General features: G+C 48.0%; 1 protein-coding gene across 1 annotated transcript in view; it reads right to left on the bottom strand.

Moving 5' to 3' along the window:
- The window catches only part of FBXO18 (F-box protein, helicase, 18), a gene marked incomplete at its 5' end in the record, with an annotated part of 31,364 nt that extends 18,377 nt beyond the window's left edge, over positions 1-12,987 (bottom strand). Inside the window, 8 exons of the mRNA XM_019543978.1 lie at positions 1,129-1,297; positions 2,630-2,724; positions 4,684-4,797; positions 6,191-6,381; positions 6,694-6,829; positions 8,850-8,980; positions 10,402-10,979; positions 12,789-12,987. Coding sequence (XP_019399523.1) covers positions 1,129-1,297; positions 2,630-2,724; positions 4,684-4,797; positions 6,191-6,381; positions 6,694-6,829; positions 8,850-8,980; positions 10,402-10,979; positions 12,789-12,987 — 1,613 coding nt within the window. The remainder of the gene's footprint in view (positions 1-1,128; positions 1,298-2,629; positions 2,725-4,683; positions 4,798-6,190; positions 6,382-6,693; positions 6,830-8,849; positions 8,981-10,401; positions 10,980-12,788) is intronic.
- Positions 12,988-15,469: the final 2,482 nt, after the last annotated feature.

Raw genomic sequence — 15,469 nt, 5'->3', positions numbered from 1 at the left:
ACAAGAGCTCAAAACCAACCAAATAATAATAATAAAAAAAGATGTCTTCCCTTTTCAGGGCTTGTCTACATTATGGGGATGTTGTTGCCTCCTAGCGGTCAAGGAGAAGGATTTTTTCAGTGGTGTAACTACACCAACTCCCTCCTTCACGCCAGAAGTGTAGCTGTGATTCTGCCAGCACAGTTGTGCCCAGATGTGGGAAAAGGATGCTAGTACAGCTTCACCACTTGAGGAGTGCCATCTTTTTGCACCTATAGCTGACATGCATACTACAAAATTTGGTCCGGGATAGCTCAGAAGTCAGGGCATGGGTACTCGAACAAGTCACTATGGGGGAAGCTGGGGGGTGAACTTACAGCGTGTTAGCTACGCCGGGGTGACTGCCTATATGTGCTCTTGACCCGAGTTAAATGGAAGGTAGCTTCCCCCAGGCAAAAAGGGCTGAGTTGTTCTGCACTTGTCACAGAATAAGGGACTGCACAGAGATAATGAACACAAAGCCAGAGATGCACTGCATGCGCATGCCCTGGCTGATCCTGCAGTACCTCATTCTTGTATCCATTTGCTCATGCATGGTCTACACTCACAGCAGCTCTGGTTTCAAATGGCAAACAGCCTGAGGCCAATTTAGTTAAACCCAAGCAAAACCCAGTACTATACGGTGCTAGAGCTAAATCAGCTGATGCCAGGTTTAAATGCAACGGCGAGAGTATCTGCAGAGGGCCTTAACTGAATGAATTCACACTGGTGCAACCGAACGCAGACCATGCCTGAGATCCCAATTCAGGAGAGTGTATGATTAACTTAATTTCTATATTAAAAACACAGGACATGTTAAGTATAAGCAGAAAGGCGATTCAAACAGGTAGTTAGTGGGTGTTCCTCAAAAGATACCTAATGCCTCCCTTCTGCAAAATGTATGGATCTAGAAACATGATGTGACAACAGGGTTTTCAGAGGAGACACAGACAATAATGGGGCAAGAGTGCCAGCTCCCCACCCCCATGATGTTCTCAGCCGATCCTGGGGAACAGCCCTTGGTAGTCACAAGGAGGCAGTGGACACACAGCTACATTTTAAAGGTGGCCCAGCCCCTAAAACCAGGGGGCTGGGAAAGCCACTACTTACTGTTTGCCAAAAGTCGCAAAAGCTAACGAGTGGAAAGTCTTGCAGGTGACATTACAGGGGAAAACCTTCTTCCCATTTTCTACAATGGACTTGTTAAATGCCACATACAGGAAATTAAGGTTGGAAAATTTCTCTGCGTACTTGATCAAAGTTGAGGTCTTTCCAGTACCTGGAGGAAAGAAGAAAGAGGCACAAAAATGCTCCAGCCCAGCTATCCCCTGGACCTCCTCATCCAAGGCTCTCAGTCACGCACAGCATCCACTGAAATGAACAGGAGCCACACGGCTAAGTCAGCCCCGACAATCCCAACCTGTGGCCACCACTGTTACAATCAGCCATAAAATGGCCCAGCTCTCTCAAAGCAGGAGATAATACTCCTCTTGCTTGATAATATTCTCTGGCAATGATTTCCCAACAGTTATCTGGGCAGGTGGCAAGCTGTGATTGCCATTTTCTATGCATAATTCATTGCTTTCCCTGTGACACCCCATCTCCCACCTCTTTTCCAGCTATTGCATCCGTCGGCTGTATCATATCCTGGTATGCCCGTTCTCCAGGGCAAGGGCTGCCATTGGTACCTGACCATTCATTGCCTAGCACAATGACCCTCAATTGAATCTCCTGATTTTATGGCAATGCTAAGGTCCATCCAGAGGATTATTGCCTTTTTGGAATGTACTGACCTTGATTTTCTCTTTTTTTTGTGTGTGTGTGGTTGTGAAAGGAGGTGTCTCTTATTGTAACTGCATGGGGGGCTGGAGTTATGGACTAGTGTTCTCACACGCTTTTTCCTCCCTGCTTATTTGCTTGTATTTTATTTCTCCAAGAAAGTCCACCTTGCTTAATTACCGTATTTATACCCATACCACACACACCTTTTTCTGAAAAACGAGCTAAGGAAAATTGGGCTGCATGTCCTAAATGAAGAAACTCTGCATGGGCTGGAGGCTAGATCTCTGTGGAGCTACTGTAGGATTTCCATTTTCAGCCTCACTCCCTCTCCCCTGCTGCGCAACCAGTGGCTACTGTTTTATCCCATCATGGCTACAGTAGAAATAAGACTTTTATAGTGCTGGTTCACATACAATTAGGCTGTGGAAAAGTTACACCTGTAGCTGTTGCAGTAGCAGCATCTTCCATAGACGAGGGGGAGTGAGGCTGCTAAGATGACCCTGCCCCCACACTGTATGGCCAGAGCCTCCAGGCCCTGAGGACAGGCAAGACCACCCACACCCTCCCCACAATAAGATCCACATGTTATTCAAAGCTGTGCAATATGCAAGTAAATATGGTAATTCAGTGTTTGCTGCATTTGTAAGAATGGAGAATGGGAAGAGCCCCCCCCCAGGCTATTAAGCCCAGTGCCCTAGTGCTCAAGTATCAACCCCCCCATCTCCAGAAAAGGAAAAATGAAGCAGGATGGGAGTTCATGTTAGTGCCTAATTAGCTATTTTTTTGGCCCAAATGTCCCTGTGCCTTAGAGCCCAGTCAGGTTTCTTACCTGCAAATGCCATGATTTTTACTATATGACCCGGTGCAATTTCATGGTTCAGGATCCTTTGCTGTTCATGGGTTAATTTTAAATCAAGTTTACTCCTGAAAAGAAAAACAAAATTATAAAGGTTTAAAAAAAAATGGGATTCTGTTGCATAATGACACAAAAATAGAAACAAATAGGAAAATAAAGGCAAGAGGAGTGTGATCAAAGAGCTGCAGAGCCCTCATTTTGGAAGAGCTGGAATGGAGAGCGGTGAGAGGAAGAACAGATGGAGGGTAAGGCCACATGAGCCCAAAGACAGCCAAGACAGGGAGCAAGGCCCTCAGTTTGGACCAAGTGAAAGCCCATTTTTTTGAGCAATTACCTTATTTAATCACATACCAGTCACCTTCCTCCGCAAAAATAAATGATAAAAAAAATCAGGGTGCATGTCTTAAACAAGGGAATGGATTGTGAATAGTCTGGTTACACAGAAAAGGTTTCCCCCCACCACCACCCTTCGTTCTGCCTTCCCAAACATGTCCTATTTGACAGTATGTAGTATGCAAGTAAATATGGTAAATAATAATGATGGGAAAAGCAATCCAGCTGGAGATAATTGAAAGGGGGGGGCTTGCTCAACATTCAAGCTTTTCAAAAAGCTTCTAATGTCCCTCAGCCACAAACCCCTGCCTGCAGAAATGCTTGGGCTGATGCCTACTCTGTGTCATTGCTGCTTGCGGCTGCTCTCAAGGATGGGGCAATGCAGGGCTTGTCTGTACCGCTGCCACAGCAGGTCCTGGCACTGGGTGGCTTCTGCAGGGATACCCCACACTAGAAATGCATCCTTGAGGCTGCTTTAGTGTCACCCTCTGCTCTGCTGTCCGCTCCGCTGGAGACTGAAGGTTTGAGATGAACACGCAGGGGTCATTTTGGAATGGTTTCCCTTGCAAACTTCCAGCCCTGGAGCGTGCCTGCGGACTGGAGAGCGCGGGATGCGTTTGAGCCCCTTGGTGCCAGCATCCATTGCAGCAGTAATGCAGGCAACACCATAATAACTTCGCTGGTCCCGAGCGCATGCTCCAGTCCAGCTCTAGGGTTGAGCAGAGGTGGTGTATTGCACACGTGTAAAGCAGCAGTGAGCTGAGACGTGTGCATCTCACTTCTGAGCATGGTATAGAGATGGTGCAGACACACCATAAGGTGCAGGGAGCCTCAAACCCCTTGAAGATGACCTGGACTCTGTCTCCACAGTTATCTTTGATCAGGAAAGTCAGACTGCTTTGAAAATTGGACCCTCAACCTCTCTGAGCCTCCATTCCCACTCCAAATGAGAGGATAATTAATCCTTTTCTCACGGGGGAGCTGTGAGGTTTAATTAACATTTACAAAAGCAATTCAGTTTGTCAGGCAATGGCATTATGTTCCTAACTGAAAGTAAATTTTCCTAGTAACAAAATGACAGAGCAAGCCGTTTCTTTCCACAGGACTGCCCTTGGTGGGGTGCATCACTTTGTGTGCTCCCTCTGGCTTCGTTGAAACCCTCATTGAACAAACCGCCACGCGCAGAACACGTCCGTTCCTACCAGCTGCCCCTGTGACAGAGTCATTACTTAACGGAGATTTCCAAGGCAAGAAAATGGGACTCATGGCTGAGAAATAAAAATCAAAGATGGAACCCAGGCAGGAGGAAACATCTGTTTATGGCTGGTCACCAGCGTCCAAATGTTGCTAACGTCTAATGCGCTTGTCTCCACAACTACCCTGAGACATAGGGAAGTATGACTAGCCCCATTTCACAGATGGGGAACCGAGGCACAGGAATGCTATGGGATTTTCCCGGGGTCAGAAGGGATGCTACTGGCAGACCAAGAACCAAATTGGGTACTAGTTTATTCCCCTCCGGTCAGCTAATGGCTTGGGTTCGTGTATGGGATCAGCTGGCATGTAGGCAGGCAAAAGAACAGCATACACATAAGTGTCTGAAGGCTGGTTTGTCTCCTCGACTCTTGGACATGGCCGATGATAGTTATAAATGCATCTAATTATTATTAGTACATCCAACACATGAGTGTTACCTGGACCAGATGCCTCTTGCGCATGGTGAACCGGACACTGGCTGCTCTATGGTCTTAGGAGCAGAACAAGAGTTCTCCATCAGATACAAGTAATAGAATATATTGTAATGGATCCTAGAGGAAAGCATAAAAAAAGATAATAAATTTAATACAAACAGATCTTCAGCGACACTCATCTAAACATGAACTACTCCTCTACACTGAAAAAAGGCCCCAGAAGCAATCAGTGCTGCCAATAAAGTAATATCTGAAGAGAGGACTAGCCAACTTGTCCCCCACAGTGCTCTATACCCAGACCAGATGACTTCAAATTTGTTTCCAATGCGTCACGGAAAGATAACAGTGCCCCTTAACAAAAAAGAGCCAGAGGTGCTGAGGCCTATAGGCAGCCATGGCTCTTTCTGTCTTAACTAGAGATAGCTGTTTTGTTGCTAATATGCCCAGATGGTAGCCCTCTGGATATGACCAAGCTCAACGTTTTCATCGGACGTGAAGACAAACGCAGCTGGTTACAGGCAGCGATTGCTAAATGAGCAGAACTTCAGTATTTAAAGTGCTATTATATTTTTACAAAGCAACTGTAAATGCAGAACTGGGGAGGCTCCTTGTTTCCTGCTTCTCACTGGAGCTGCATTTGCAAATAAAATCTCTTGTTATAACCACATATCCAACAACAGCGTCAAGCTCTCTCTTTTTCTCTATTGCCATCGCCAACAGTTCGGCTGTGGGAGCTTAGTTAACAACCTCATTGCTGATGTGTGAGCCAAGAGAGAGCTCAGCCCGCTTAGAATAAATAAGATACAGTATCTTGAATGATCTGCGTATAATTGCTTGATTCATTAAAGAATCCTTACAACTCTGCTACAGACCGAATTAGAGCATGTAGACAGAGGGGAAAAGCTGTGTGGCCAAAGCTGCGGAGTGAGTTGGAGATGGCCAATTTAAACTCAGCACTACCCTCAGAGCTGCCTACCTCTTACCGCCGGGCAAATTCTCCTCTGCAAAGAGGAGTGGAAACAAAGGTTTGCTACCATACCTGGGATAAGCAGATAAGATGCCCAATGCATGTTGGAAACAGAGCTGCCGGGTCTGGAAACGTTGGTTTTCCATGGCTACTTTTTGGAATACAACGGCACTTAGAAATAAAAATGCTGAACTGCTGACAGACTGCACTCAGCTGCTGTGAACTACCGTATATACTCACGTACCACATGCACCTTCCCTTGCCACCCCCCAAAAAAAATCAACCTCCAATTTATGGGGCATGTCCTAAGCGAAGAAGCTTGATTTTTCTTTGCTAGAAGAGAAGCCTGGAAGAAGAGTTTAGATTGTGGATTTGTAAAGGATGATTCGGATACGGATGATCCTGCCTCAGACAAGGGGCTGCACTATGTGATTTATGGGGGTCCCTTCCAGCCCCATGGAAGGCTGAGCAAACCCATGGCTCCTGATACATAACCCAGGGCCAGGACATTTATTTTCATGGTGACAGCTTCTTTCTCCTCACCTGTTGCTGATATCAATGTCCTTCTCCCTCATTGCATACAGCAGGGTGGCCAGACAGTACAACGTCTCAGCGACCTCCACGACCGAAACAGTAGAGCAGGGTCTCTTCAGGCAGGCCATCAGCTTCTGGATGTCACGCACCGCATCCGAGAACAGCACAATGGTTGCTATCACTGCCCATGCCATCGCTGCCTGGAGATGGCAACAGCCAAAGGCAGAGTGAAGAGAAAAGTATGTTAGACCAAAAGTGGACTGGGCTGGTTTAGGCAGAGATGATCCTGCCTCAAGCAGGAGAGATGACTTACTGAGGTGCTTTCCAGCCCTACTTTTCCATGATTTTATGTTCAGTCTTTGGCGTATTTAACACTTCCTTGTTCCTCGCCCTGCTAACAACCTACCTCTGCTAAATGCTTTTCCTTTGGGAAAATCTGTAATGCCTGCTGCTCCCGCAACATAACCCATGAACCAGAACACAAGACAAAAGTCAAGGAGTGCTCCACCTACCCCAGCTGTGCTCTTTAAATCAGGCAGTTTGTTGGCGATGCAGCTTTCTGCCATGGTAAAGAGACAGTGGCTCTTCAAACACTGGAGAACCTTACTGGAGTCTACTCTTCGGTCGCTGCTTAAGGTAGACACGTACCTGCACAGAAAGAAAACAGATCTGCCCTTTGTCAATGCTGTGTAGGGATCTAACTCCTAATTAAAGTCGGATGATATTGCACAGCAAAGTGCCCCTCTGATCGTAGCGCTTAAGGGGCCCAGACAATAATTTCCACCATCTTCGGTGACGCTAACTCCACCGTCTTTCTGTGCTGTAAGCTCTACAGGATGAAGAGCGGGTTTGATCCCGGGAAGCCGAGCTAGTCACGGCCTTCTGCTGGACCAGGCCCTTGGATGGTGAACTCTTCATGGCATCTTATATGTGGACAGGGTGCAGCACCCTGTGGGCAGCACGGGATTGTAAATAATGATTTACATAGAGTACGGACGTGGCGGCGGGGAGCTAAGAACCTCACAGCTGTCAGCGCTGCTAGCGAGGACAACCCGCGGGAAACCCTGCAAGGGCTGATCAGAGATGAGGGTTTTGCAGCTGTACAGTGCAAAAAAAAAAGTAAATTGTACATAGCTTCAACTGCCCACCCTTGCCTCCAGCCTCTCCACGCCCAGGACCTTCTCTTTTTTCCCCCCTCAGAGCCTGAAGATCACAGGACGCACCATTTTTCATCACTCTCTGTTTTATCATACAGCCTCTCCAACCCAGCTTTTGCCTCGTGTGCTCTCGTGAGATCCCTCTCACCACAATCGCTAGTGGCCTTCCCTTGGCCAAAATGAGAACCAGCACTTCATCCTCCCCTTCATCTCAGCCTTCTCATCCTCCCCTTCATCTCAGCCTTCCAACCATCTACGACAGCTTCTGGACATCTCATCCCCATTTTGTGACAACCTCCCCTGGTGCTCCTCCTACCTCTCAAAACACTCCTGGTGATCTCCACCACCCCCTTTCTGTGACAGCTGCTCATCTACTTCTCAACTGATACTGCATCTTATCTCCTGGGAACCTCCTCCACAGACTCAGCTGTTATCTATCTCGGCACCAAAGACTCTCAGACCCACCACGCGGCTCCTGCCAGACCTCTGCTGTGCTAACTAGGGTGCCCGAGGTGCTAAGGAGACCGGGTCGCTGCACAACACAAAATAATTAGATGTGACATGGGGTTTCCTGCAGCAACATCTCACCCTGCTGAGCCTGAGGGCACCAATGCCCAGAAAAATTTTTTTTAAGCCTTGTGTTGAAGACTCAGAAAAATACCAAGCAGTTGAAGTGTTTGAAACAGGAAGCATTAAGCATGACATTATTATAGCAATGTCCCTTATTTACTTTCCCATTGTACAGGTCTGACAAGGCTCTGCTCCTTGTACAGCTCTGACTTGTGCCTGCAAAGGTTAAGAGCTGCTGCTGTAGAGAGGTTTTAGAGCAGGGAAAAGCCCTGGTTAGTAAGGTGGATGGCATAACAAATAGTAATAACTTTCCTTGTTGGGGAAAAGTGACAGGAGATTAAATGGAGCTGTGGTTACCACCCTGGTTGTGCAACTCTGGTCTTGCTTCCTTCAAGATTAAATAAGATGCATAAAAGAAAAGAAAAGGGACAAAAAAGAAGAGGGGAAAAAAAACCCAACCAAAGCAGCTTCTGTGTCTGGTGTGATTGCTAAAGAAACCTGACTAGAGCACAGGGGCTTAGCAGGTCCTCAAAGACACTGTCAGTACTGAGCTGCTTGGGGGTCTCTTTCAGCTACCTCGCTGGTCACTGGCTCACAGCAGCATTGCAAAATCATCACATTTTAGGTGGCGCTTCCATGGTTTAAAGCTAACGGAAGTTGTAGTGCAATATCCTCCCCTCAAGCCTCAAGAGGTAGCCCTGTCCTGCTAGTATCCATCCAGATCATTCTCCTGCCCTGTTGCTCTGGCCACGTCACCCCTTTCTCTGCATCTCTCTACCACCTGCCCCTTTCACATCACACAAAGGCAACTCGTCTTCCCTCCCATCTGAGAAACGCTGCCTTAGAGCCATGGACTGAAAACAGAGCCAAACAAGCTGTTGGACTGCTCGCCCCACGCTTGTGGACAAATGACTATGAACCCCCTGGTAAAACCAACTCACCTTATAAGCCCCAGCATACATTGATCCTGCTCTTTTGTTATACCGTTACGGTCCAAAATCACTTCCACATTGATCACAGCGGAGTTGTCCTTCAGCAGATACTGGTAGTACAGCTTCTTCCATGGGATGAACTGCAACGAGAAGCAATACGCCATCACCCCAACATGCTTCATGCACAGGCTTCTCCTGACCGTTGCTACGTGGCAGCCTCTCTCCCGGAGGAGGCATCTGATTCCAGTTTGACAAAGCCCATCAGCTCGATGGAAGGAAACAGCCTCATCAAGATGGGCCCTGAAAGAAAGGGGAAGGTGGAGATTCTTCCCACCTAAAAGTGCATGACAGGCTTCTTTCTCTAGAGCTTCTTGCTCTCATAACCACTGGCTTGGATCCGGAGGGGAAAAGCACTAGCGTCCGCTACCCACAGCTCCTGGCATTTGAAATGTCTTTTTGCACATACCTACTTGGAGCAGGCTAAGACAATACAGGACTTAAGACTCCTGTGAATCCCTGGGACCTGTCCACGCTAGGACCTCCACCATGGCCACCGCTTTGGGACTGTTTTTGGCAACAAGTAAAGAGGACTCCTCTCAGATCGTCTTTAGAATCACCAGCCAGTGTGTACGGGGTTATTTTGCCTGGCAGTCATTGCAAAGTCCTAGCTATAGACCTGGGAACTGTTGTGCCAGGTGCTGTGCAAACAGAGAATGAAAGGATTGCCCCATCGCACAAAAGCTGACAGCTTAACAAGAGGCAACAGGAGGGGACGGAGACGCCGCGATAGTGAGGCAGTAGTGCACAATGCCATTGGTGATGGTCGCAGGACACCACAGGCCAGTGTCTGTTCCACCTAGCAGACATCCGAGTCTTTCAGTGAGATCCTATTCCAGCCTACTCCTGTCCCTGAGAACTGGGAACACATCTGCTTGTATAACACACCTTCATCTCAGCCATAAGAAGAAAGCCATGAACAGCAGCAGGGAGAAGAAAGCACCCATTTTTCTGGGGCTCAAGCGGATGGAGCAGGACCTGACCCCTCAGTGTTTCACAAGGGTTGAATTTTCCAGCCCAGCAGGGGACAGTTTGAAGGAAGGCAGCACGGCGGCTTGGGGACATTGGCAGGGAGCTTCTCCTGTGCACAAAGGGTGCAGAACTGTTTGGAAGTTGAACCCATGCGCGATAAAGGCTGACGTGACTTGCTGAGAAGAGGCAGGGAAGTGGGGACTGAGGATATTCCAAGCCACCCAGCAAACCCTCAGTGGTCCGCAGACATGGCTTTGGACAAGAGCTGAAGCAAGGGAGGCTGTGGGAACAGCAGAGGAGACAGGTGGATTTAAACAGAGGGGCCAGAGATGGAGCTTGACTAGCAAGAACAGGGAGAACGTACCCCAAGAGACGTACCCCAAAAGAGGCACATCAGCTAAGAGGAGGGGTGGCACCTGGACCAATGAAACAGAAGGATTGAACCCTGAACGCACGACTGCAAGGGGCTTCCTGAGCCACTGAGTCTGGTGCCCTGCATTCGTTAACCCAAGGAAACCCTATCAGCTCTCACCAGGGGATCCCTGATAATGCATTTCCAGCGATGACACACGAGGCTCAGGCTCTGGTAGAGATCAGTCACAGGGAGGAAAGCAAAGATATGACTCAGGACCTCATCCGGCAGCTGGTCAATGTGTCCCTGGGGCTCCATCCCGCTTGACGTCCCCAAGAGCCCGAAGCAGGGATCAGGAAGTGGGTCAATATCGAGCTCCTGTTTGATCTCCCGTTGGCTCTCATTCTGGCCTGGAGGCTTTGGAAGGAAAATGTCAGTCCTGAGGGCTTCATCAGGTTTACCCCATTTGCTGTAGCCTGCATCACAGCTGCCAGATCCATCGGGAAGGAGAGGCCTCTTCCTGGGGACAGCTGCTTCCCAGGAAGCTAGTTCGGCACTTTTAGCCTCTCCAGACAGGAAAGAAGGTTCCTCCAGGCTGGACAACAACTCCTCATCGCTGAAGAAGGGATCTTCCAGCTCTTCTTTGACCTTGTGGCTTTTTGCCTCTGACTCTTGGTTTTCGCAGCTTTCTGCCTGTCTATCACCTGTGTGGTGCTTGGTTTTGAAATAAGAAGTGATGCTCTTCTGATGGCCCTTCCCTACAAGGCAGAACAAAGGAAAAGACATAAATACCACAGGTTAGCACAAGGCTGCTCGGTGCCTGAACACCTCTGGGAGCCACTAAATGAGTGAGATGGAGAAAAGCACGCTCCGCATTACAACCAGGTGCACAAAAAAGGGTGCTTAAATAACATAACACAGCACCGATGTGGAGACCAGATGGCCAATTTTACTTACCGTGAATTATTTCCACTGACTGGATCAATGCAGCGATAGGAGGAGGAAAGCAAAAGATGTGAAGATGACTAAAATCCCTGGGGTCAGCCTTTGAGGCCAGAGCAGCGCTCTGCTCATTGCAAGTGGCTTCTCCCATACTGTATAAAAAAAAATAATAATAAAAAAAAAAAAAAAATCACAATCCCAAGCCCTAAAGAGGCCTCAAGTACTTAAGAAAAATGCCCCCAAATAAAACATGCACCTTGCACTGCAAAGAAAAAGCGAAGGAAAAATAATTTTTACACAGCCTTCGCTGCTACAACACATCCACCCTGGCAATCTTCTTCAAAAAGTGTCTTGACGCCCATCTTGCTGGGTCTTCTGATCCCAACGATCTTTCCTGCTCAAGTGCAGGAGGGCTGGACCCGATGATCTGTAGGGTCCCTTCCAGCCCCTGACAACTATAAAACTATGAACACGGGCTCACCACAGCTGAATGCATGTGTCATTCGCCTGCTCCCCAAGCCAAAGCTCAGGCTTTAACCTTATCTCAGCCCCTGCCGAATTGGCAGCAGCTTTTGGCTGAGCAGATTACAGAGGCCTGATTTTCAGAACATGCTGAATACCTGCCATCTGAAAAACAAGGTCCCGCTAAGAGCTGTGTTAAGTAGGCAATCACTAGGTGTTAAAAAGCAACCTAGCCAAAGATACCTAGAGTGAGTCCAGACATTTTAAGTGATGGGCCCGAGGTAAGGTCCAGGGCTCAGAACAGAATCACGATCTTTGGCTTCTAGTCCCGTTGCCAAAACAGATTTCCCCTCCTTCCCGTGAACCTGAACAAATTGATTCACTGCAGCTTCCGTAGATGAACTTTTCAAAAACATTTAAATCAGGGGTGTGAAACTTGCCCTGAGCCCTAGGTTGGATCTGGACCACACAGCTCATGGCAGGCCAGATCTGCATGACAAGTGGTGGCAGTGGCGGAGCCAGCAGTAGTGGCAGTCAAGCTCAGCGGCCTCAGGCAAAGCAGGCACGTTAGCTTTCCAGCCCTAAGTCAAACTGACTTCTGAAGGTACTTAAAAGCCCAGGAATCAAACCTACTTCTGAAATGGTCTGCCCCATCTGTAAAATGGGTACAGGAGATCCCTTCCCTGTCCGCCTTTTATGCAAGTCACAACTTTCTTGCTGAACAAATGAGCGTATTAAATAATGACCATCCCCGAGGGTCTCTAGAACAGTTATCTGTCGTGCTTTCGGTACAGCCCAACGCAGCAGCATCCCTCACCGAGAGGCAGGTTTGCCTAATGCTGTTGGAAAGTGCAGCTCTGCTTCTGAAAGCGAGAGAAGAGCCAGGGGACATGGAAACTGGCAGAGATGAGGACTGCACCCAGCTTTGGAAGGAGTCTGATCTGGCCTTGAGTACAGGTGCTCAAACCTCCCGTGGCTGTGGCTCAAGCCCAGGGGTGATCACGATACAGATGAGCCCTGTTTCACGATGCCTGCATCCCCGTTCCCTTAGGAGCTACTCATAGCAACAGGCATTAGACAACTGCTATCTGCTTCAAGCTGGCAGTACTAATACTATGCGCTCTCAAACCCTTCCCATCGCTCTCTTCCTGGCCACACCGTACCTTCTTGCTGTCTCCTGGTCCAGTACGACGGGTAGAGACCCCTGTTGAAGTCTCTGCCGGTCTGTGCTTGCCCGACCGGCCGCGTCAGGGAGGACGAGCCTTCTCCGCTGCGGCTGAAGGCTTCACAGTCGCTGGCCGTGAGATGCACTTTCTTAAACCGTCTCACTGCCGCCGATATGCAAAGAAAACAGACCGCCTGTTAAATTTCATCCAGGTTTCAGTTCAACCCTTAATTAATTACCTGTTTGCTTAGTTCATTAACCCTCATTTGTAAATGACAACCTCTGGTGCATAAGCTGAAGTTTACTTCCAGACCCTCACAACACTTTAGCCCATTCCCTCCCCTTAAGAAAATCAGGGCTGGAAGAGACCCAGGTCATGTATACCTTTCCCCCTGTCCTAAGAGGTACTGCCAAGATTTAAAGCATTGCTGGCCTCGGGAGAAGTTGATTCAAAGCTTTGGAAGGTGTATTTCAGAGTGCCGTATCACAGTGGTAGCACGAGGCATGGTTGTTCACTAACTTCACTCTTGATTTCTAGCTCATCCAGCACTGGGCAGGATATCAGGCTAAGCCCCATATCCTGCGCTATCGTGTCTTGCCCATTTCGCTAACTAGAAATGAATAACCATGATACTTTGCATTCCCACAGACTCTATAAGAAAGATCGCTTTAAAAGAAGTTGGAGAGTATCCAGTTAAAAAAAATGGGTGTCTGATATTTTTAAAAAATGACACGTTTGTCCGATTACCGAAGTGGCCTGTTTTCATTCTACGTGCTGCTTTCCAGCACCGTCACTATGTGGAATAGGTATCTTCTCCTTGGGATTTCAAAGCACTTTGCAAAAATGACACAAACATGTCAGCCTTCCCGGGAGAGAAACAGCATTAGACCCATTTTGTAGATGGAAAAACCAAGGCTCAGAAAAGGAAGGCGAGTTGCAAAACTTAGGAGTGTGGGAATTTAACATTTCAAATCATAAAATTATAGAATCATAAAAAAATGAGGGTGGGGCGGGACCTCAGGACCCCAAGTCCTATGGGGACTGAGACATCTAGTCCAACCCCCTGCTCCAAGCAGGACCAGCCTCATACTACTAAGTCATGAGATTGCGTGACGATAAATAATCATTTTGTGAAGTAGGCGGAGCTGAAACCTGTTCCACAAATAGCCTACAATTTTGGAGGGGTCCAAGACACGAAGACAATTACCATCCGCCGTTAAAAAGTCCTGCCTACACTACACCTGGCTAATTTGTTGCAACTGAGCCCATTTCTCAGATTTATCTGCAATAGAGATCTTGCCATGAGTATCTGCACGAGGTATGCAAAGGCTACACTTCAATGGGGAAAGTCACAATAAAAACCCCGACAAACCCCAAGTGTTTGCTAACTAGGGCTAAGAAGGAAATAGATGGTCTAACTTCATCCCAGAAGTCTGATTTAAGAACTAGGGTGACCACATGCCAATTTGTGTTTCCTTTGGCAAGATAAGCATTAAAGACATTGTCTGACTGGCTGCAGTTTGTTCTTCTGCAGAGAACGAGACCCTATACACCACGACCATCCCCACAGTATCCGCCAACCCAGTACCTTCCTGCTGCTTTACAGCAGGATCAAAAGGTCAGCCATCCCCTGACATTTCTTCCTCCCGCCCCGATCCTATGACGTGCCATTAAATCCTGCAGCAAAGCCCCTGGGATTTCCGACGTCTTGCACAGCACCACTTCCCTGCCTTAGAAGAGATTCAAAAACATCCCATGTCTAAAAAGGTGGGAAGAAATGACTCCATTTGAAAAACCTGACTCTTTTTCATTATTATCCCCCCGCCCCCATTCAAAATTGCATTTTTCCCTTAAAGAGAGAGGCTACAAAGAATTCAAACAGAAGAAAACAACTGCTTTGTTAATAGAAATACTCTTTTTTTTTCTTTTTAAATCAAGTCACTGCGGGGGGTTTTTAAATGAATGGTTCAAAATCTTAATCCAGTTCCCAGCTGTCCCCTACAAAAACTGCTCCCTAAAGCAGTTGGGGCTGAACACGGTTAGAAATCACAGGAAAGCAAGGCTGGAAGGGAAGGGACCGCATGAAGTTGTCTAGTCCAGCTTACGGCAGGATAGCCAAGTGTCTGGGCAACCTGCTCTTGAAGATTTCCAGGGATGAAGATCCCACTGCTCCCCCTGGTCCATCCTGGTGACCACGCTCATCACCAGTATGCTCCTGCTAGCCTCCAAACTAAATTTCCATTGCTGGGACACTGGCCTACATGGCCCAGCTCCAGTCTAGCCCAGGTTGCCCACTGCAGGATTCTGCTGCCCAAGCGCTAGGGGCAGAGCCCAAGCATTTGGGCGTCACCTCCCCTTGCAGACTAGATGCTGTTGTCCCACTACAGGATCAAAGAAGATGCAAAAAATCTAGAGTCTTCCTAATGCGTAGAAAACAGCATCTTGCTACGCTAAACTTTTCCCTCTTTAATTTCCCATTAGTGGGAGCAACAACAAAAGCAACAGCACAGACTGAAGGTGGAGAGGCCAAAACTTAGTTGCTGTTTCTAAGCCCTGAGAGCGGAGAGCGCAGTCCAGGCCCCGGCTGACACTTCTTGTCGAGTCATCGTGGGTTGGCGCTGCACACAGATGCTCCGCTCCACTTCGGCACGCAGACTCCACACAAAGCTCTGCACAGG

This window comes from Crocodylus porosus, unplaced genomic scaffold (assembly GCF_001723895.1).
Source record: "Crocodylus porosus isolate Cpor-Errol unplaced genomic scaffold, CroPor_comp1, whole genome shotgun sequence".
NCBI classification, from domain to species: Eukaryota; Metazoa; Chordata; order Crocodylia; family Crocodylidae; genus Crocodylus; species Crocodylus porosus.
This window is presented reverse-complemented; position numbering and strand designations above follow the sequence as displayed.